A 24232-nucleotide genomic window follows, 5' to 3' on the forward strand; every position below is an offset into this window, starting at 1 on the left:
TAAACTTCAAATGAATTATGGTGTAACAATAAAACATTAGTTATTAAAAAGATGCACATATCCCTTGGTAGGGTTTGATACTTGATTTTAAAAAAAGGCTGCAAAATAGCACACATAAGCTTCTAAAATTATATATTTAAGAATAAGCATATGTGGGTATAAATGCAAGTATCTGATGGCATAGCAGTATCTGTAATAGTCTCTCTAGATTTCAAAACCTTAGAATAAAAAGTACCTTAGATTTCCAAAGATTTACTGTCTTCTGAATTAAAAAAAAATTTTTTTTTAACATTTATTTATTTTTGAGACAGAGCATGAACGGGGGAGGGTCAGAGAGAGGGAGACACAGAATCCGAAACAGGCTCCAGGCTCTGAGCTGTCAGCACAGAGCCGGACGTGGGGCTTGAACTCACACACCGCGAGATCATGACCTGAGCCAAAGTCAGACGCTTAACCGACTGAGCCACCCAGGCGCCCCATGTCTTCTGAATATTTTTAAAGATTTTTTATTTTAATCTCTATACCCAACGTGGGGCTCAAACTCACAACATGAGATCAAGTTGCAAGCTCTACTGACTGAGCCAGCCACGTGTCCTTATTTTTTATAGTCTGAATTATTTTTTTCTATTAAAAAAATTTTTTTTTAACCTTTATTTTTGAGACAGAGAGAGATAGAGCATGAATGGGGGAGGGTCAGAGAGAGGGAGACAGAGAATCTGAAACAGGCTCCAGGCTCTGAGCTGTCAGCACAGAGCCCAACGCGGGGCTCGAACTCACGGACTGCGAGATCACTACCTGAGCTGAAGTCGGACGCTTAACCGACTGAGCCACCCAGGCGCCCCTTTTTTCTATTTTTAAATGTTTTTATGTATTTTTGAGACAGAGAGAGGGAACGAGTGGGGGAGGGGCAGAGAGAGACAGAGAGAGGAGACACACAGAATCCAAACCAGGCTCTAGGCTCTGAGCTGTTAGCACAGAGCCTGACACGAGGCTCGAACTTACAAACTGAGAGATCATGACCTGAGCCAAAGTCGGGCGCTTAACCCACTGAGCTACCCAGGTGCCCCATATAGTCTGAATTCTCAATTGCATTTATAAACAGAAAAAAAAAAATCACACCTTAAATAAAATCTATCTTATGTTCCTTTAGCAGTTTGGTAATGGTCTTGTCCCTATGCTCATTTGTATCGTGTGGAAGCTGGGAAAAGTATGTACCCCAGCATCACCGAGTCTTTAGAAAGGACCTAGCACTATACTGTGGTGGTTAGCAATGGCCCCTGCTCTAAATATTTATAATTCAGATGAGGACACAAGAGCATCAGGCAACAAATTATGAATACCTACCATGTGCCAGAAGCGTCCTAGACATAGACATCACATGGCAGTAACTGGCATGATCTTTTCCTAGAAAAGTTGTTGATACCACCTCACACCCATTAGGACAGCTACTATCAAATAGGCAAAACGTAGTAAGGCAAGAATGTAGAGAAACTGGAGCCCTTGTGCAGTTGGTGGAAATGTAATATGGTACAGCTGCTGCGGAAGACAGTATGGAGGTTCCTCAAAAATTTAAAAATAACATTACCATATGATCCAGCAATACCACTCCAGAGTATATATCCAAAACAATTGAAAGCCAGCTCTCAGACATATTTGTACACCTATGTTCATAGCATTACTAACAGTTAAAATGTGGAAAGAACCCATGCCTATTAACAGATTAGTGGATAAGCAAAATATGGCATATAAATACAATGAAGTATTAGTCTCTGAGGAGGGAATTCTGCAATATGCTACATCATGGATGAAACTTATGTACATTAAGTGAAATAAGTCACAATAAGACAGGTACTGTAGGATACCACTTAAACAAGATAGTCAAAATCCTAAAAACAAGGTAACAATGGTTGTGAGGGGCCCGGAGAAGGGGTGGAGAGTTATTGCTTAATAGATAGCTTCAGTTTTACAAGATGGAAGAGTTATGGGGATGGAGGACGATTGCAGAACAAAGTGAATGTAACACCACTGAACTGTATACTTAAAAATGGTTAAGATGATAAATTGTTATATAGATTTTACCCCTCCCCCCCAAAAAAAAACCTATCCTTAGTTAAAAGGAGGATCAAATTTGTATAGGTTGAATAGGCAGGATGAACGGGAGTTAGAAAGTAAGGTGAAGATGCAGAGTAGGTAAATGTTTTTGCAGAAGGTGGATGTGTGTCTACATAACTACAGAATACTGGAAGTTGGAAGGGCAGAGGCAATTTCCCTAAGACTGGCCAAACCCATTGTGCTTGCTTTACACAGCTCAAAGCTGCTGCTTAAAATGACAGGTCGTGGGGTGCCTGCGTGGCTCATTTAAACAACTGACTCTTGGTTGTGGCTCAGGTCATGATCTCATGGTTTGTAAGTTTGAGCCCCGTGTCAGGCTCCATGCTGGCAGTGTGGAACCTACTTGGGATTTTCTCTCCCTCTTTCTCAATGCCCCTCCCCCCTGGTTGTGCGCTTTCTCAAAAAAAAAAAAAAAAAAAAAAAAAAAAAAAAGCCAGGCCAGAGATACACCTGCTGCTTGTGAGAAGTAGCCACAATTATAAAAATGAATTAAGAGGGATCACTACAGCTTCACCATCCATCACACTAATGAACTGCCATACCTTCCCACCCACAGGCTCTCATGACACTGCAAAATAAACTACAGAAAGCACATAAAGAAAGGATAAACTGGGGATTATCCTGATACAACTGGAGCAATAAAAATAGAAAACGAAAGTCCATATAGATTTGTAGTTGCCAAAAAAGTAGCTGTAATCCAATTGCTAAAGCCTTTTGATGTTTATAGCCAACTTAAAATATTTATTGTTTTATTTTTGTGAGAGAGAAACAGAGCACAAGTGGGGGGAGAGGGGGCAGAGAGAGAGGGAGACAGAATCAGAAAACAGACTCTAGGCTCTGAGCTTTCAGCACAAAGCCCTAAGTGGGGCTTGAACTCGTGAACTGCGAAATCATGACCTGAGCCGAAGTCCAATGCTTAACCAACTGAGTCATCCAGGTGCCCCAAGAGATTTTATTTTTAAATGATCTCTACACCCTTGGGGCACCTGGTGGCTCAGTCGTTTAAGCGTCCAACTTCAGCTCAGGTCCTGAACTCACGGTTCACGAGTTCCAGTCCCACATTGGGCTTTGTGCTGACAGCTCAGAGCCTGACTCTGCTTCAGATTCTGTCTCCGTCACTACCCCTCCCCTGCTCGTGCTCTCTCTCAAAAACTAGATTAAAAAATTTTTTAAATGATCTCTACACCCAACGTGAGGCTCAACTTTAACAACCCTGAGGCTAAGCCTTGTATACTCTACCGACTGAGCCAGACAGGCACTGCTATAGCCAACTTTTAGAAATGGAACAAAAGTCATTTAAATCTGGAGTCAAATAGCCAATGAGAAACTACTGCTTTTTAAAAATATTTTTTAATGTTTATTTTTATCTATTTAGTATTTATTTTTGAAAGAGAGTTTGAGGCAGGGGTGGAGCAGGGAGAGGGAGACAGAGGAAGCGGGCTCTGTGCTGACAGCAGAGACCGTTGTGGGACTGGAACTCACAAACTGTGAGATCACGAGCTGGGCTGAAGTTGGATGCTTAACCAAATAAGCCACCCAAGGCACCCCGAGAAACCACTACTTCTGATTGAAAGCTAGCAAAGTTGAGCAAATAGGAATTGGTCCTGCTTTAACACTGAATATACAAGTGCAAAGACTGCAACCTGAGTACTCTCCTGTATCAAAGGTAGGACATTCCTGGTGCTCTCAGCACATCGCACTTTGCATCAGGTCTTTGGGACCTATACTTCATTATCAATGCTACCACGTATGGAGCAAAAGGACATCATGGCTCAGAGGTCTTCAAAGCTGTACTTAATGCCATCCCACTCCAAGTTTACATACGCTACTGGGGTGGGCATTAATGTCCATTTTTTTGTCTACCACATCCAATATAGACTGCCTTTCCTTTTCATTAATTTTCACATTCCTTATTGTACATTTGGCTTTACGGAGTTCTTAAATTATGTTGAAATTATAAACTAAGGCTAGAATTTTATGTTCATAGAAAGGCCAGTGCTAAAAATCAAGATAAATCCTGTACTACGTTAACATAATCTTAAAAATTAGTATTACATTCCAACAGTCCTCACCCATAATTTTTTCATTTTAATCTGTAATCTGATACCTGTTTTTACCTTCAGACTTTTACCTAATAATGAGCACTTTGAGCCTCACCCAGTATCAAAGACAGTTAATCAATCAGCAAGTTATACATACTTGAGGGACTGAGGTAGCTATGTTCATTTTGCTATTCACTTGAAACTTCAACAAACTAGTTGTTATTAAGCTTTTTCACTAGTTACTATGTTGTAATTCACAGTGGAAAAAGAAAAAAGGAAAAGAAACATCCAGTTAGGCAAAATAGTGAATTCCCAAGACTTTATGTTTCTGCCGTACTAGCTTTCCTTGAAATGTGATTGTACCAAGTCCTCAGAAAATTACGACTCGAATGTTCTGAGCAAAAGATAAAAGACACACTTGGGAAAGCAGTATCTAGGGTTCTGAAATGGAGTATCTCCCATTAGTTTTTATAAAAATGCTTTGCACAGGCTTCCAAATGGTGATTATTTCCCACCATTTCCTGTAGTTGTTTGCAACAGTAGCAAAAGCAGCACTTCCAAAGGAGTTCCTAAAGCAGGCTCGATTACAACTGCTTAACCAAAAAACTTCTGTTCAGCTACAGGTAAGACAATCATTCTCAAAGTGTGGCCTCTTTATGTGACATCACCATCACCTGGTAACTTGTTAAAAATGCAAATTATCAAGACTACCCCTAAGCTAGCAAATTAGAAATTTAACCCAGCTAGTGCCTAGTGACCCAGCCACATTTTATTTTCAGACAGAGTACACGACAGCACTTGAGTGGGGAAAGGGTAGAGTGAGAATCCCAAGCAGGCTCCAAGCTGTGAGCACAGAGCCTGATCTCATGAATCCTGAGATGACCTGAGACAAAATCAAGATTCAGATGCTTAACCAACTGAGCCATCCAGGTGCTCCACAGCCATGTCTTAACAAAATTTCCAGGTAATTCTGATGCATGCTAACATTTGAGAACCAAACTAAAGGAAAATAATTCACACTATCATTTTGTTACTAGTATTGACTCTAAGCATCTTTTAAAAATTTGAGAGAGAATCCCAAGGAAGCTCTGCACTGCTAGCGTGGAACCTGACACGGGGCTTGTTCTGATGAACTGAGACCATGACCTGAGCTGAAATCAAGTCGGATGCTCAACTGACTGAGCCACTGAAGTGCCCCTACTCTTAAAAAATCTTGACCTCACGCCTAACAGTCACAGGACTTGCATCAAAGTGAAGGGCATTCTGCTTTTAAAAAGGTTTTAAGTAACGTCTATACCCAATGTGGAGCTCGAACTTAAAATCCCAAGATCAAGAGTCACATGCTCAGGGGCACCTGGGTGGCTCAGTCAGTTGAGCTTCCACCTTTGGCTCAGGTCACATCTCATAATCCGTGAGCTCAAGCCCCACATCAGGCTCTGTGTTGGCAGCTGAGTGTGGAGCCGGCTTCGGATTGTCTCCTCTCTTGCAAATAAACATGGGGAGCGGGGGGGAGGGGAGTCACAAGATCTACCCACTGAGCCAGCCAGGTGTCCCTGGAAAGGCATTTTAACCCCAGCTAACAAACAGCTCAGGGTTGCCAGAGAACACAATCCCAAACTCATTAACATTCAATACTTGAGCTTTCAGCTATACTAAGCTATATTCTATAATGGAGACCAATAGAAGAGACCACACAGAGCTGCTCCCAGCCCAAGTACAAGCGATCTTAAATAACCCACACTGACTGGACCTAACATTTCATGATTCAAAATTTTTAATGTTTATTATTTTTGAGAGACAGAGCATGAGTAGAAGGGCAGAGAGAAAGGGAGACAGAATCAGAAGCAGGCTCTAGGCTGTCAGCACAGAGCCCAACGCGATCACTTGAACTCACCGAGAGATCGTGACCTGAGTTGAAGTTGGATGCGCCCCCACCCCTTTTTAAGATTTTAAAGGAATCTCTCCACCCAAAGTGGGATCTGAACTCACAACCCCAAGATCAAGAGTCGCATGCTCCACTGAGTCAACTGAGGAACCCCGCTGTTTTTAAATAATGTTCTGCAGTGTTCCAGCAGGTTTCCACTACACATCATTCTCTTCACTCTCAGTAATGTTACATTCTACTGTTCAAACCCACTGAAAATCCATCATGAACAAAGCGAGGCAAAAAATAAAGTCTATTCCTCTTTGATAACTCTAATACCTGCCATTAACACTTAACAGGCTGTATTTTGTGTTCCCCATCACCCTAAAAGAGGGGCATGAGGAAACCTCTAAGAAGGAATTCAGGGAATAGGGTACCTTAAATTTTTCCTTAGAACCTTATTTAGACTATAGGAGATGGTGTAGTTGGTGGCCAGAAATTCACTCTGCTCATTAATAAAATTTCAAGTGAAACTTTTAGGGTACCCTAATCAGTTTTACAGCTAGTCAATGAAAGCCTTATCAGAGTCACTCTGAGATCCCACATTTATGAGCTATAGAGGCTTAAAAAATACTACTACTACAAATTCAAGGGTTTCTAAAATTTTCCTTCACAGAGGATTTACCTAAAGGCTTAAAATGGTGTCAGGCAAAATGTTCTTAAACTTGACAGCAGGTTTACGTGGAAACATTCCCATGAAAAAAGGTTTGCCATAATCTGGTAAATAGCTGTTACAGATTTATCTATCACTGGTAATTTATGTATGAGAATTTCTACTTCCTAAATGTTATCAAATGAAGACATTAAACTTTTTTTTTTTTTGTATAGCCTGGTACAGCCAACAAAGTAGGACCTACGGAAAAAAGCTATCACTGACAGGAAACAATTAGGGATTCTAATGCACATAAAATACTTTGGGTTGCTTGCTGTTAGTTAAGTTGGAATTAAAAGCTGGTAATTAGTAAAGGCCAACATTAAACTATAGAAGTAAACTGGCAAGGATTTTTTGTGCATGTCACATTAGAAAAACATTAACTGCCTCTGAGAAGTATACCATAAAATTTTCATTCATCTTTTAATACACCTGGATCTAAGAGTTTCAAAGAATTCCTAGAAGTTCTTGTATTTTTTAAAATTAAAAATTTATTTTTTAACAATAGGTAATAAATCCCTTATACCAAGAATCCCAACAGATTTTGAAAAGCTAGTAGAACTAATTCTTGATATTCCATGTTATTCCCAACTTTACTGTTTTATACTTAGGCCTAAACACAAGCTTTTACCATTTCTTCACCCTTAGCATTTTAATGTCCAAAGGTTTTTAAAAGCCCCATTCCACACACCATTTTTTGTCATGTAACAGGAACAAGAAATCCACCAGCACCAAAAACTTTAAAACTCAGTTCTTTAGTAGCAGTCTTTAGAACACTCTAGATTAAAAATGTAATAATTTGTTAAAGCATGCAAAAGAGTGTAACAGTGAATAAAAACCACAACTGACAAAAATATTGGTTAACATTCCAAATATGTATAACCAATGAACTTGGCCTAGGTTTTTTTTTTTTTTATTGGTATTCACTTCAGAAACTTGAATCCACAGATATAAGCAGTATATTACCAGAAAGTTACAAGTAAACACAGATTATACATGCAAATTTCTGTTCACAAAGGTCACATGTGCAGGTATATGAATTAGAAGCGTGCGTCTAGTTTATGGCCAAACTTTTTAAAATGCAGAAATGTAAAATTACATCTTGAAATATGAAGAGATGGTCTACACACTTCAAAAATCAAATGTTGCTTATACCAGATGTATGACAGCTACAGGATTCAAGTGACAAGCAATAAGATCTCAAGAAATTAATACTGCTCAAAGGGAACGGGAATATTTTTACATTTCACTGAAAATACATTGACTACTAGAATACGAAATCTAGCAGGAACTTAGGGGAAAAAAATTACAAAAATCTAAAGCCAATTACTTAGTATTTCTTATTACCTAAACAACAGCATGACATTAAAAGAAAACTGCACCTGCATTATAATTGCCAATCTCATATTAATGAAGATATCCAAATAAAAAGCAACCAAAAACCTTCAAACTCCAAATGATGAGAAGTCTGCAAAAGGCTCAGATTAAAATGCGGAATGTTTCAGATGAAAGTAATAAAAATACCATTGGTTTTGTTCTTTATTGAACGGAATCAAAAGTTTTGACATTTCTTTGAAGCGTGGAACTAAAATTTCATTTCTCTGAATGATTCTAGGTATCTTTTTTCTTAGTGGTGCAAGTTGTCTTAAGTAACTTACAAGTCAGTCTCTACAAAGTACTTCTGTCTGTTACCATTTTGATAAAACAAAAACAATTCTTCATTAACTTAACCGTATATGTATTTTTGCTGTAACACTTAACACATGAACAGACATCTAATATTTTTCCACTAAAACAAAAGAGTACAATAGTTTTCTTCTAACTACCAGTATTGTATTTAAAAAAGGTTAACATTAAAAACAAAGAACCATTATTTTCTTTGAAATTGTTAAGCTTCTTGCACATCTTAAGCTTCCTTCTTCTGCCTGCGTTCTTCTGCCAATTTATTCAGAAATTTCTGAAAAGGAAAAAAAAAATTACAGGGATTAAATCACATAAGAAACACCTAAGTGAATTCCAAAATGAAATATTCTATCCAAGTTTATTCAGAATTTGAGTGTAATTTAACTACAACCTTACCAATATTTTACAAATTCAATTATTCTTGTTAAGTCAGTGTACAAAACTAAACTAGTTCACAGTACACAAGATATGGGGGAGAATGATAAAATGTGAAAAAAAGATTATTTCAACTTGCAATTAGTATTAACTCACACAGTTAAGAAAACAAAGACCATACTTGTATAGAAGAACTGCCACTGCTCCAAAAACAGATTAGTTAAAATAACATGCATTTATTCAGTGTGCCTTCCATTAAACATTTTCTTAAAGGGCCAGCCAGCAGTATTTATTTTAAGTCTGTGGGCTGTTCTTTATTTCATCTACTCAATTCCGCTGTTACAGCAATAAAACCAGCCATAAACAGTACTTAACTCAATGACTGTGACTGTGTTCCCCCAGAACACCTCATTTACAAAAGCAGTGGCCCCTGTATTACACACCTGTAACTTCTAGGGTTCTTGGACATACTAAAACATTAATAAGTAAACTTCCCTCAACAAATCTAAAAGATCAAAAGTTTTTTTGACTTTTGGGTAGAATTTCTCAACTCTATCACAGTTTCTCCAAATTGCTGAGAGGGTTAAAAGCCACTATATCCTTAAGGGAAAAAAAACTCAGCAAAGTATCAAGTCATTATCATAATTAGCAAAAATGTAGTGCATGGTAAATTTTAATGAAGTTGACAAAGTTCCTTTAGAATAAAGAGAGCCACCTCTCTTTAGAACACCTCCAATAGAACAAATGTCTAGAAAATTATAATAGCTAGAAAATATTTACAAGTCTATCATTTATAAAGTATCAAATACCAGGATACAACTTGTGTCTTAATACTCTTCTATGTAACAGTTTCTGCCTCCATACAGCTAAATACCAAAACAAATATTTTTGTTTGCTGCTACTAATGGGATTAACCACCATTCTTTTTTCATAGGCATAATGGGAAGATACATACAGGTAGCAAAGAACATTTACATTTAAAACTAGTGACATAGCCAAGAACTGGATTTCCTAAATTCAAGCCTATCTTTATCCATCTAAATCAACATACAGAGCACATTTGATGACTGAGTATACAATGAGCTCTGTATTAGAAAGCAGTGTAAAAAACCAGGTTATCTGTAATTCAGTTCTTTAACTTCTTTCAAGTTTTATACCATTATCTGTTTCAATAGTCCTTAAAAAAAGTCACTAAGAGCAACACCGAATTTCAAAATCTAGTTAAGAGAAATTTGTTATGCTTATTATTTATTCATTTATCCTTTTACCTTTATCTCTCATTGGTCATATAACTCACAAAATATCATTATTAATAAACAACTTAAAGGTGATATAAACATCATTAAGTATAAAGAGACATGGCACTTTATAGAAGTTGAAAAAGCTTTTCATTATTCCACTTGGGATTTCAGGCCTCCAGGATCTTCCCAATTAGCGAAATTACACTCTCACAACGCTTAGTCAAGAATATTTAGGTAACTTTAATTACATGAGAATTTTGGAACATGGCTAGAAAATTATTCAATTGAATGTACCACAGAAAAAGGCTCAAGAGATGTTTCTAGAATCCATTAAACTGTTTAAGGCCCATCAATAAAGAAGTAAATGTATCGTCTCTAGGATGGGTCTACAGAAAGTACCACACACATTTTACTTTACACAAATTTACACTATTTGTTAGTTTTCATAAAAGAACTCTTCTCCTTTAGGTTCAGCCTTACCTTTAATTTCTGATAATGAGGAAGGCTGCTGCAATGAGTATTCTTTGCAACTTCTTCATTTGTATAAAAGAGTGAACACAGCTTACAGTAAAACCCTGTTTTAGGTATCACATAGTCTATACCTAGAACACAAACATACATTCTTACAAATTTAGTAAACTGAAGATTTAATTAGTGTTGTCAAATCTCTTTCCGGTCAATGTAATTTGAACGAGATAATATTGGTGAGAAGTCCAATATAACCTAAGCTAAAACAAAACAAAAGCCATGATATCAGTAGTTAATTGTACTCAATTGACAGTTAAGGTCCCACCTAACTGCATTCTTAAAAAGGCAGAAATACAAAAGATAAAGAAAAAGCAATGTGAAGTTCTCAGAAACCTTTACGCGGAGAAAGAATATATTATGAAATGGTAACAAAAGAGAATACAAAATGAGAGTTGGTTAAGTGGAAAAGAATGTATTAAGATTTACAAAATGTTCTGCAGAGAAATAGATTTAAAATGGTATCAGAGTTATGTAAGACCAATTTAAAAATCTTATTTAATAAGAACTTGGGGAGGGTGAGAGGGGAAGAACAAAGCCTTAAATCTCACCAACAGGAACATTGGGCTGGTATGGTCCAATTCTATACTCATCTGGGATTGTATAGTCCTCCTTGTTTTCATCACTTTGGCCATCCGCATTTTCACTTGTATCTTTGTTGGGATCATCAGCATTCTCAGCAGATTCCGCACCTGGTTCTGTATTTTCCTCATTTTTAATTCCATTTTCCAACGCTGCTTCGTTTTCTTGATCAAGTTCCTCGATCTTGTCCACCTTAATTTCAACCAAACCATCATCATTTTTGTCACCAGATTTAAATGTCATGCCCGATTTACGAAGTTTCTGACGTTCCGAATCTTCCTCATCACCAACCTCATCTAGAGTGACAAAACCTTCCATACTCCCTGGGAAACGACGCTGTTAAGAAAGACAAATTTACTCTGCAACAATTATCCTGCAGCATCCCTTCCATTTGCTTTACTTGAAGGGAAAGGGATAGCGTCTTTGTCTTTATTTATTCTCTCAAAATACTGTCTTTCTCCCCCAAAATCACTGATTTTTTAAACAAAAAAACTTAGTTTTAAAACTAAATAAAGGCTTGCCTCACAAAAAGAGCAGAAAATAAATGAAATAAGGACATTATATTCTACACTTGCTGTAACTATTATGCTACAAGGGATTATGTATCAAAAATGTGATTTGATAAAAGTAGTTCAATGGTATCCTTTGGAAGACAGTATCTTAGGATACAACTGTTGTTTAGAGAATATGCAGTCTAAAATAGTGTAGTGGTTAAAAAAAAAAAAAAAAAAAAAAAGCAAGCTCTAGAGCATGACCTATGTTTAAAGTTTAGATTCTGCCACTTACAAGCAGGATGACTGTAGACAATTTATTAAACTTCTCTATGCCGAATTTATTCATTCATGAAATGGAGTCAACAAAGGTATCTACTACTTACAGTTACTTTGAGGACTAAATTAATTAGCATATAAAAAGAGCTTACAAAATTTATAGCATATAATAAATGCTCAATAATTATCAGCTCTTAAGACTGCAAGTGGATTCTGCAACAATCCACTTCAAGGAAAATAACTTTATCTGACCTAGCCATCAACATCTGGAGATAAAAATTCGTTTTCTAATAGCTGGAACGTTGCTTACAAAAACCAATGGACCAAGATTACTGAGATCTCATTGTAATAGCCATTTAACGCAAGGGCATTTTAATACTCTAATCCTCATCATAGGTAATTCAGTACACCAGTCTCTTGTTTTACTCCTCTTTATGCTATGCATATGTTTGTCTATTTGAGTTCACTTTAAATGCTTTTATGTGTTCTCAAAAAAGGTCTTCAAATATTGAGTATCTTCAGATATTGAATTATCTGATCAAGCTTTTCGTTCTCAAATAGGAAAATTCTTCAAGTCTAACACTTTTTAAATGAGTGGCTGAATGTTTTAAGTATCTTTGGGTCAGTTAACTTAAACTCATATCCCATCTTTTTAAAAGTTCGACTACCAGGCTGCCTACCAGTACTACACACTACCACCACAGTACACAAATAAAAGTCAATTTCCTTCCTTGCTAAAAATTTCCCTGTGAGTTGACACTTTTTTATATCTATTTTAAAAGTTACTTAACCTACTTATTGCAGAGTTTACTTTTAAAAATTTACCTGATTTTTTCGAATATGTGACTAATTCTCTTTAATCTGACCCTGCTAATGTAAATACGAAACATTTATCTGATCTAGTTTTCTGTTCAAACGGGTCAATATACAATCTCCCTTTACCTTTTTAAGCTTTTTCTTTGCAGCTGCTGAAGCACTGGCATTTCCATCTTTTTTCACAGCTTTGTCTGAAGGTTCCTTTTTCCCATCAGAAGCCACATCACCTAAATTAGCAAGATCTGTCTCATCTCCCACTGAACTGCCACTTTCTAGCAGTGCTGCTGCTTCTTCCTCATCGACAAGAAGCTCATCTTCAGATTCAAGAAGCATGTTAGGTTCTTGCTCTGCTTGGTCATCCTTTGTATCTTTTTCACCATCTTCACCTGACTTCTCCTCTTGTTCTTTACCTTCAGTTGTACTTTCAGTCTTCTGGGAACCATCAATTTTGGATTTCTTATCACTTGGAGATTCTTTGCCATCTGGAGAATAAGATCTTTTCCTAAAATCAAAAGGATACCCCTCAATTAATTCTGAGTTGGAAAACAAAAGTTTAAAATACTAGCGTATATACACACAAAACAAAATTACCGAGATTTATCTTTTTTCAGTAAGTCAATGCCTCTGTTGGGAATCTACAAGACAAAATTTTGTAGAAGTTAAATAAATGTATTAGAATATGTTCATTTGCAGATTATATGATTATCCAATTAACTAATAGTTGGTAACCATCCTTTATATCATCAACTAAGCTTATTCAAGCTCTGTAACCGTACCTTAGAATTTAAGCTGCTTAGGGTCAGCAGTTCATTATAATCAACATTTCAACAAACCAGCAGAGCAGTGGATAATAAATATTTTGGTAGCAGAGCTCTGTTCAAATAAAATCTTTAAATAGAATAAAGCAATAAAGGCATTTCTTACACAATACCATTAAAAAAACAAAACAACACTTCTGAAGAACACCAGGGGGGAAAAAGGTTGTTGGTATCTTTAAAAAACCAAATCCTGGGGCGCCTGGGTGGCTCAGTCAGGTTAAGTGGCCGACTTCAGCTCAGGTCATGATCTCACGGTCTGTGAGTTCGAGCCCTGCGTCCAGCTCTGTGCTGAAGCTCAGAGCCTGGAGCCTGTTTCGGATTCTATGTCTCCCTCTCTCTGACCCTCCCCCGTTCATGCTCTGTCTCTCTCTGTCTCAAAAATAAATAAACGTTAAAAAAAATTTTTTTTTTAAAAAACCAAATCCTTTATTCTTAGCAAACAAAAATGTTTATAAGAATGTCATGGCGTGGGGCGCCCAGCTCAGTTGATTAGGCATCTGACCCTTGATTTTGGCTTAGGTCATGATCTCACAGTTTATGGAATCGAACCCTGAGTCAGGTTCTTCCCCGACAGCATGGCGCCTGCTTGGGATTCTCTCTCCCCCTTTCTCTCAACCCCTCGCCCTCAGCTTGGTGTTGTTCTGTATCTTAAAAAAAAAAAAAAAAAAAAAAAAAAAATGCTGTGGCTTAAAATATGTGAGATAGATTTTATAATGATGACAAATCCAGTACTACATACCCTCAGTACCAATTTTTTATATTTTTCTGACAAGTCAACTTTAACACATCTCCCCTGAAACCAAAGGGCCTTTTTCAAACAGTGGTCGACCATTGCCATTGCATCTTCTCTGGTCTCCATCTCAATAAAAGCCTTAAAAAAAAAAAAAAGAAAGAAAGAAAGAAAGAAAAGAACATTAGTTTTCAAAGAACTGCATATCACTCTGGTGCTTATTATTTTTTTTAATCCATCTGTTAGGAAAATTTAGTTTTTTTTTTTTTTTTAATTTTTTTTTTTAACGTTTATTTTTTATTTTTGGGACAGAGAGAGACAGAGCATGAACGGGGGAGGGGCAGAGAGAGAGGGAGACACAGAATCGGAAACAGGCTCCAGGCTCTGAGCCATCAGCCCAGAGCCCAACGCGGGGCTTGAACTCACGGACTGCGAGATCGTGACCTGAGCTGAAGTCAGACGTTTAACTGACTGAGCCACCCAGGCGCCCCGAAAATTTAGTCTTTTATTTTTTTATTTTTATTTTTTTTTTAAATTTTTTTTTTAACGTTTTATTTTATTTTTGAAACAGAGAGAGACAGAGCATGAACGGGGGAGGAGCAGAGAGAGAGGGAAACACAGAATCTGAAACAGGCTCCAGGCTCTGAGCTGTCAGCACAGAGCCCGATGCGGGGCTCGAACTCACAGACCGTGAGATCATGACCTGAGCTGAAGTCGGACGCTTAACCGACCAAGCCACCCAGGCGCCCCGAAAATTTAGTCTTTTAATAGAGACCCCAGTAAAAGTTAAAAATCACCCAATTACAAAGTAGCACTAAATATTAAAACATCTAAATGTTTTCTGTATGCTTTCTGTAATATAAATAAAAACATAAAGTAATTAGATTAGAAGCTATTACTCAAAATACTGTAAGAAAAATTAATTAAAAAAGTATGGGGGCACCTGGGTAGCTTAGTAGGTTCGGTGTCCGACTCTTGATTTCAGCTCAGGTCGTGATCCCAGGGTCATGGAATCAAGCCCCGCCTCAGGCTCTGTGCTGACAGTGTGGAACCTACTTGGGATTCTCTCTCCCTTTCTCTGACCCTTCTGTCACACTCTCAAAATAAAAAGTCTGGAAAGGGGCACCTGGGTAGCTCTGTCAGTTAATCACCCAACTCTTGCTTTCTGCCCCTCCCCTGCTTGTGCTCTCTCAAAAATAAACAAACATTAAAACAATAAAAAAAATAGTCTGGAAAGATACAAACTCAGAATGCCCTTAAAAAAGACTTAACAACAGGGGAACCTGAGTTGCTCAGTGGGTTGGGTGTCAGACTTTGGCTCAGGTCATGATCTCATGGTTGGGGAATTCAAGCACCATGTCTGGCTCTGTGCTGACAGTTCAGAGCCTGGAGCTTGCTTCAGATTCTGTGTCTCCCACTACTCTCCGGCTCGTGCGTACTCTCTCGCTCAGAAACAATACACATTAAGGGGAGGTGTGGGTGGCTGGCTTGGTTGAGCGTCCTACTTTGGCTCAGGTCATGATCTCATGGTTCGTGGGTTCAAGCCCCATGTCAGGCTCTGTGCTGACGGCCTGGAGCCTGGAACCTGCTTCAGATTCTCTGTCTCCCTCTCTCTGCCCCTCTCCTGCTCCCACTCTGTCTCTCCCACCCTCTCTCTCAAAAATAAACATTAAAAATAAATGTTTAAAAAATAAACATTAAAAAATATTAAAAAAAAAAAAGAGTTAACAAAATAAACATTCTCCTTACTCTGGATTTTTAAAATGAAAAATAAAAGTTAACGACTTAATTCACCCATTCAATTCACTTACTTTGAAGTCTAAAACATCTACAGAGTTAATCAAAGCACTCTTGGATAATGCTGGTGTGATTATAAATTGGTACTATTTTTTTAAGACCAATTTGGCAATATCAAAGTAAAAAAGACATCAGGCTCCAAAAGTCTAATTCTGAAATTTTATCCTTCAATTATATGATCTGAATATGCAAAAATTCACATGCTGCCAAGTCCAAAGCAACACCAATGGTACAGTCCAAAAAACTAGCAACTCTAAATATCCACCAACTCAAGAAGTTAAATTTGTTATAGTTTTTACTCAATGTAATCACACACAAGGAATGATATAATACCACTTGACGGAAGAAAAAACAGCATGACTATATACAAACTAATATTTTTGAAAGCAAACTTTAAAAACAAATAGCGTTACTAGTCTAGGCAAGAGAAGGAAATCTTTACTTCCCACTTTATAATTTTCAGTATTTATCTTTATACATTAAGAAAATCTAGTAGGACTTAAAGAAATCACCATTTATCAGTTAGGCTAAGAATATTTATCTAGGAGGGGAGACTGGGTGGCTCAGTCAGTTGAGCTTCCAATTTCAGCTCAGGTCATGAACTCATGGTTCCTGAGTTTGAGCCCTGTGTCAGGCTCTGTGCTGACAGCTCAGAGCCTGGAACCTGCTTCGTATTCTATCTCTCCCTCTCTTTTTCTCAAAAATAAACAAACATTAAAAAAAAAAAATTTTTTTTTGAATTTTTAAAAAGAAAATTTATCTATGAGAAGATGAATTTAATTACCTCCCCCTTCACTAAAAATATATACCAAAAAAAACCCGAAAACAAAACAAAAAAACCAAACAAGAAACAACCAAACAAAAAACCCCTAAAAGTGAGATTTACTGAAAAGTAATCTTAAAAACCTTTTATCTGTGGTATTACCTGACTTTTCATCCTCATCAGTATATAATTTTTAATTTTTCCGTAAGGTTCAGCAAGCTTGAGAACTGCACTATCCGAATAGCCAGAATGAGGTAAATTGCTGAGATGTATCACACGCCCAAGTTCTTGCTTCTGATCAAATTTCTGGTCTGGTTTCCCTTCAGGTTTCTAAATAATAAACAGAAAATAACAATAGGTAAACAAACAAAAGGCAAGTCAAATGTTGGTAGGTATGCCATACTTACTTACTGATAGTTAAGATAATCCTATTTATTAGTAGCAACTTAAAATAGCTAGTTAATAAACATTAAAATCATGTACAAATGTTGGTGGTACAAATGGGAAAAAAATTGTTATTACCTTTATTCTTTTATACTTCTGGGATAAGTGAACTCTCACTGGCTTGCCAAATACTAATGCTGGTGTGGTTGTGTAATAATCCACTGCAGCCTGAGCATCCTCTGTGGTTGCCATTTCAATAAATGCCTAAAATTGCACAAAATTAGTATTTCTAAAACAAAACAGAAACACCGCCCAAGTCTTTCTAGATATATTTAATCATTAGGAAGCATTTTTAAGAGTCTGAAAGCAGAACAAAAATCCCAAAATTGCTATTTGCTCTTTTATTAAAGGTCATCTCAGATTTTATTACCTTCATGCTATTCAACTGTGATTTATTATGTCTACTGGATTTGAAATAATAACTTGGCACTATTTTGATAAAAGTGTGGAATGACATCCCAAAGAATTACCATCCTTTTATAGCTGGTATAGTAATGTAATGACAATTTAACTGCTTAAGGATCACAATTAATAAAGTTACTCAATAATCCATTAGGACTAGAATTTAATATTATTGACATACATCAACTATTTGCTTTTTTCTCTATCACATTCCATGTTAACGATTTAAGAATACATGGAGCTCTTTTTCAAATAAAAAAATCATAAAAAAAACCTTCAAGAAGTATATTAGTAATGAATACGGCACTGATTTCAACTCATACCTCATTAATTTTATTTAGAATCAGATGATTTGAAATGACTCCAAATGGTTCTACCAACTGTAATAGTTGATATCTCAAGTTTTTCCCTCGCTGAAAATCCATGATATGAACAACGCGGCTGGTTTCCTATCCATTAGGAAAAAAATCAAGTCAAGAGGTCTCTTTAGAACCAAGACAAAAGGACTTTCATAGTCTAACCAGAATAGATTTAAAACAACTCATAACATTCTAGAGAATTTTGTAACTACACAGGAAATCAGATTCACTGGAGTATATCTTGAAGATTCAGAAAACAGACTCTGGACTGGTTTTAAAAAAGAATACTATGTGCTTAACTGGATAGCAAAATTTGTTACACTCAAGGTGTAATCTCTATAGTATGGGTATATGAAAATGAAAACGTTTATCAAAGTCATATAAAAGGCTGATTATTTTCAAATTATAGCAGTCTCCCTATAATAAAGGATTACAACACAGATTCAATTCACAAGGATTTGAAAATTAAGTAAAAAAAAAAAAGGGGGGGGGGAGGAGTGCCTGGTGGCTGGGTTGTCCAATTCTTGATTTTCGGCTCAGATCATGATCTCACAGTTGTGAGATGGAGCCTCTGCACTGATTGTGGAGCCTGCTTAAGGATTCTCTCTCCCTCTGCCCCTCCCCCATGTGTACACTCAGGCTCTCTCTCTCTCAAGGGGGGGAAAAAAGTTAAATCACATTTCCCCAAACAGCAAATAAAGTAAAATCAAAAGCTGTATTACTGACCACTCTGCCTTTCTGCATGTGTCTTGGTCCTTGCAGGTTTCCATTCCCAGCACCTTTATGGAGAAAAAGTTACTTTTTTAAGTCTTATAATAAATATGAAAACTGGCCATCTTTCAACACAAACCAGAGTTTATCAAAAATACCAGGAGAACCATGTCTTTTAATGTGATGCTATTTTCTAGTAACATTTCAATGAGCCTTCTTTTGCCTCTAATCACTACATTTAATTTTTATGGTCAAAGTTCTTAGGGAAAGGTAACAAATTTTATAATCACCCAGATTTCCTCTTGGTCCAACTGCTGGTCCCCCAAGATGAAATGAGGGGGGTGGAGGTCCCAGAATTCCTGGTGCTGGGTTTGTTGATTGCTGCAACATGAATGGATCACCCCTAGTAATGTGAGACATAAAATATAAAAAATGACAAAGAGGTCCATCAGAAGTAATTAAGATTTATTGTTAAAACACCCCTTTTATGATTGTAATTCCAATCTTTGTAGGCATTTTTATGTGAAGTAACTGGGGAAAAAGCTACAAAAATAACAATAAAAATTACTAGCATAATATAGTTTCTAAAGAATCTTTTACCCAGTGACTTTTACCAAACTCTCATATTCGATAGAGATATTCATGAAATATTTTTTGTTTATAAATTTTGAAAGTTTAACCTGAATTCCTTATAATGATCTCCTTTACAAACAACAGCTTAAAAATTTTAACTTACATTGTGTGTCCTGTATCATTGTCAGGATTCCATTCGGGGTAGCTTTAAAGAGACCAGAAAATTAACTTTAAAATAAAACTGTTCTTTTCACAAATAGCCTTGTTTGGCCTTTAAAACAAGAGATTATTTATTAGTAGAGTTAATGAGAGTCTAAGTGTTAGAAATATCACAGTTTACAACATCATAGATATTTCCAAAAATATCAAATTAATCCAAATGAACAAGAATAAACTTGTTCAGTATTGCAAAAGTAGGTAATATATGTTGAAGTTTAATTTTTTAATCTATTTGGTAAGTCGTAAGTAGGGAAAACGCTGCATGGAGAATTGGAAATGTGCATTTACAGGGAAATGAGAACCGACCACAGATTTTCCTTCTCCAATATTAAATACCAGTATCCACTATAGAGGTGAGCTGTGGCACTACAAAAGAAAAGAAAACCCAACAGAGCTAACATATGTGAAAACTGGCACTCTACTGAAGAATGGCTATGTGTGCTGTTTAGGCAGGGAGATTCTTTAGGAATCCAATTCCATTCCAGCAGCTTAAATCATAACCAAAGGTAAGTCAAAAGCAAAAAATACATCTTGAAGGATTTTGTTTGACAACTAACTTGTGATTTCTAATGACTTTTCCCCTTTTATACTCTGTATTTTTAGAGCATGTATCATGGTTATTGAAAATGTTTAAGTCTATTGTACAAATCCAAGCCCATCTTTAAGTCTATTTTAAATTCTTTCAATTTGTAGAAAAGAACCAATGTTTATTTGCCCTACAAGTAGTATTAAATAATAAAATACCACTATCACTGCACCTAATATTTCAAATGAGATTCCAGATCTAAACATTTTGTTTTTAATTAGTAATGCCTGGTCAGTATCAACTATGCAGTGATAACAATGTGGATATTACAAGCAAATGATGAATTCCCAAAACCAATCAATGGCTGTTTCTGATTCACGGTATGGATGCTTTAAAGGTATTTCAAACTCCTACATTTCAAGAAGAAGCTGGCATCGACGACTGTGACTTGCTCCATTGATATGTTGACTCCACTCCTGCAGTAAAGTAAATTAGTAGAATTAACAAAAATAAAGCTAAAATATTTTCATTTGAACCATTCAAATTCTAGAAAGTTAATCTATTTGCAGTATCATAGGCTGTAGAAACATGTGACCATTCATTAGTCACAGTTAATTAATTTAAAACCATTTCTCTTAATCCTTGCAGCTTGATCCTGCCCTCAAATACGCCATGCACATTCTTGGAAAAACTGGATAACTTAGTTAACATACTAACAGACCTGACAGGGAAAAGACAGAGTTAATAAAGATCAAGAATAACTGACCTTGACATCAGCTAGACAGTCTAATCTTTGCTGTGGATCAAACTGGATTATATATATAACTGCCTTTATAAAACTCTAAATATGATAAAATATCCATGCTTCTACTTTTCTAGAAATGGTATGTGAACAATTAGTTAAAAATAGAATATTTCATTTAATCCAGACTTGAGGCATTTTCCAAGTGTATTACAGCCATAAAAAGGTAAGATTCAACAGGAATGGCTTTTCCAAAAAAACAAAACAAAAAAACCCCGTTTATAAAAAAAAACTAAGCTGCTATTTTATTTCCCAAAAGTAAAGAAGCAAATTTCAGGAATGTCTGTTTCCAAATTTTAGAGAGGGAGACATTATGTTCTTTAGTATTTGTACGCCTCTGTGGTAATTTTGAATTTAAGGGATTAACTTTTTTCCTATTTTAAGCAAATAAACTTTCTTTAGTTATAAATCCACATATAAATGATCAACATCTTAGACAAGGAGAGTTAAGAGAAGTAGACTCTGACGCCAGACTGCCTAGGGTCCATTATCAAGGTGTCACTTAGTAGATCTGAATCCTTGGTACATGTTATTGAAATTTGCTAGGATTCAATATTCTTTTAGACTTTTGTGAAAAATGAGTAAATTAATAAAAGTAAACTGCTTATCAGAACATTGCCAGGCACATAAGAAGTGCTCAAAAAAGAAAAAAGTGTACTAAAACCTATCTTATTTTAGAATTCCTGCTTTATAAGTATTGTTTCATAAATTCCCACAAAGTGAGGCAATTTTTGTAATATCCACACTACCTAACACATTACATTTGGAACATAAAAACACAGGCAATGTTTTTAAAAGGGGGTATCACTTAGAGCTGAACTAAAACAAGAAACAAAATTACAAGACCTACGATCTTGGAAAGCTTCAGAATGGTATTTCTTTAAAAAAAAAAAAAAAATGTCTATTACAACTGTCTACATACTTCCTCTTCCCTAATAGCATTAACTAAAATCCCATGAAACAAGTATGGACACTATCTCTACAAGCTAGATTGTTTCTTAAAAATCATGTCTAATAGCTAAGGAACTTGAAGAAATCTCTCCAGCTGGCTCCACCACCAGTTATTTGGGATATAAAAAATTTGTACTTGCAAAACAACAGACTACTGACTTATTGGAGGACACTTTAAAAATGGCTGGAAGCAAGAGGCACCGTAAGTAAAGTTCACCCAATTCAGAAGAGGGATTAAACAAATAACTTAGAATTTTCTGGACTAAAAATATTCAGATTTTATTTAAAATGTCCTTGAGAAATAGTGTACTGGGAGAGGAGTAATAGTTACCGTATTAGGCACACTTCTAATTCTCAGGAGATGGAAAGGGTATGCAGTTGAACAGAAAACTATTTATATCGAATCGTCTATGCTCTTTAAAGGTTCAAATTTATGGTAAATTGTGGTTGGTCTTTCAAAGTACTAGAAGGCAGGCCAAGATCAAAGAAGCCTTAGGTACCTCCCAAACCCACCCATTCCTAACCTGCACTATGCCACCCCATCTTTGGTTTAAGGTGAGGGTTAAGAGGCGAAATTGTTTTTAAAAAAACCTGTATCCTTGGATTCTACATTGAGGTAATTTTCACATCAGATTAATAAAGAAAAAGGATTCCCTTTTTGAATGCAGAAGTTCTGTAGGAAAACTATACTTGCCTTGATGTCTTTGAGATAACTAAATTATACAAAGAAAGGATAATTTGGAGAAGCACTTCTGGAATGGCAGAATAAAGAATAATTTAAGGGCTTCTAGAATAATACTAAAAGGAAAAATGTGAACTCAAGTGACAAGACAGTGAAAAGGCTGTAATGGGTACTTTTCTTTAAGTGAAAGGAATATGAGGGAACTTTGAGGTTGTGTAGAAAAGCTACTTGACATTCTAAACTGACCTAGAAAGAAATAAAAGCAACACCATCACTGAAAGTCATTTAAAATATCAAATGATGACAAATTAGATCAAGTTTTAAACCTAAAAGTTTATTTCACACAGTAAGATGAAGTTTTGATCATGTAAGCTATTTACTATTACCACTAAGTGAAAAGAACAGATTTTCCAAGTTATGCAGCAATACCAGAGAGCAGGATGAAATGTTAAAAAATTTTCATTATCTACTTTCACCACAGGAATTTTCTCTCAAGTCATCGAAATGAGAAAGGACCACAACTAAAGGCAAGTAATTTTTTCAATAATGCAGATACCCAGAAAACATCAGCTATGTTAAGGAAACTAGAATACATTAAGAGAACCCAAATGCTTAAAATTCTTAAAATTGGTTCAATTTACAAATACAAATTTTGTAAATCAATCAATCAATCAAAGAGCCTCAAGTAATTCTTAAATGTTCCCAATATTGTGACAGAATACCAAAACTAGCTAGGGCCTAAGCATTTTTACAAATTAAAAATACCTCTTGCACTAGTTAGGGTATCTTACTCTTGATTTTCAAGATGTTCTTTTGTTAATTTAGATCCATTTAACTATAGTTATTTGTTAATAATATTGTTCAGTAACTAAAAAGCAGCAAAATTTGGAGAAAAGAATAATCACATATAGTAACAGAAACTTTTCTCTCATTAAAGCCCTCTTGTAGTTTCTTGTAGTGCATTTGTGTCACTTTACTGTTTTTTCTATGTGCAAGCAACAAAGGCAAATTACTGCTCAAAGTCAGAATAAGGAGATCTCCAGAAACAGCTCTTGATGTATGATGACTCCATTAGCTAAGATTTTAAGTCCTTTATAATCACTGTCATTTGAGACACTGTAACTAGCTATTTTCCTTGGAATTTAGAGATCCTATCTGAGAACAATGATCATATTGCTATTTCTGCAAAAGGCAACAAGTAACAGAAAAAACGGAGTCACCAAAGTTTTGTGGACCATTTCATTAAATCAACTCCCACCAGGGTGAAAACTTTATTCAACGTATTTGAAACAAGACAACACTAAAGACACCTATCAAATAAATTTCCTAACTTTTTTTGAAGGGGTTCTAGGTCTTCAATGAAAATTAATCTATGAATTTAAATTTAGCATTCGATGTTAATTTATTTTATTTGCAGACTAAAATGTTCTTTGTGTTGTACTTTATACATTAATAGGAAAGACTTCTGTATTATAGAAATACATACATTTACCTAAGAATTAACTTCTTAAAGATATTTTTTAAAGTACTCTGTAAATTCAAATATAGTAAGTCTCTTAATTATCTGAGGCAAAAATACTGAGATCCAAATACAGAAAAGGGAATGACTGGTAACACTTTTAAATAGAATATTAAAAACAAAATCACTCATGATCTGTGATTTAGTTTACTCAAAAATCAAGTCACTAAAAAATGCATTTTAAAGGGATACATATGAGAAGGAAATGACCCTT

General features: G+C 35.9%; 1 protein-coding gene and 1 long non-coding RNA gene across 9 annotated transcripts in view; both read right to left on the reverse strand.

Annotated features, from left to right (window-relative positions):
• The window catches only part of LOC109252144 (uncharacterized), a 154632-nt gene that overhangs the window by 100598 nt on the left and 29802 nt on the right, over positions 1-24232 (reverse strand). The gene's annotated exons all lie outside the window — the stretch shown is intronic.
• MATR3 (matrin 3) overlaps positions 7467-24232 on the reverse strand; it is a 30076-nt gene continuing 13310 nt past the window's right edge. For 7 of the 8 annotated variants that reach the window (XM_053907443.1, XM_053907445.1, XM_019424323.2 and 4 more), the window contains 13 exons: positions 20479-20540; positions 19483-19524; positions 19037-19149; positions 18762-18814; positions 18000-18125; positions 17353-17478; positions 16993-17160; positions 14280-14411; positions 13314-13357; positions 12849-13224; positions 11106-11472; positions 10510-10631; positions 7467-8687 (listed from right to left, as the gene is read on the reverse strand). In XM_053907443.1, coding sequence (XP_053763418.1) covers positions 8637-8687; positions 10510-10631; positions 11106-11472; positions 12849-13224; positions 13314-13357; positions 14280-14411; positions 16993-17160; positions 17353-17478; positions 18000-18125; positions 18762-18814; positions 19037-19149; positions 19483-19524; positions 20479-20540 — 1782 coding nt within the window. In that variant the 3' untranslated portion in view covers positions 7467-8636. The remainder of the gene's footprint in view (positions 8688-10509; positions 10632-11105; positions 11473-12848; positions 13225-13313; positions 13358-14279; positions 14412-16992; positions 17161-17352; positions 17479-17999; positions 18126-18761; positions 18815-19036; positions 19150-19482; positions 19525-20478; positions 20541-24232) is intronic. The other variant, XM_053907441.1, reaches the window with a different exon arrangement.

The sequence above is a fragment of the Panthera pardus genome, unplaced genomic scaffold (assembly GCF_024362965.1).
Source record: "Panthera pardus isolate Hobbes unplaced genomic scaffold, ASM2436296v1 HiC_scaffold_2, whole genome shotgun sequence".
Lineage (NCBI taxonomy): Eukaryota > Metazoa > Chordata > Mammalia > Carnivora > Felidae > Panthera > Panthera pardus.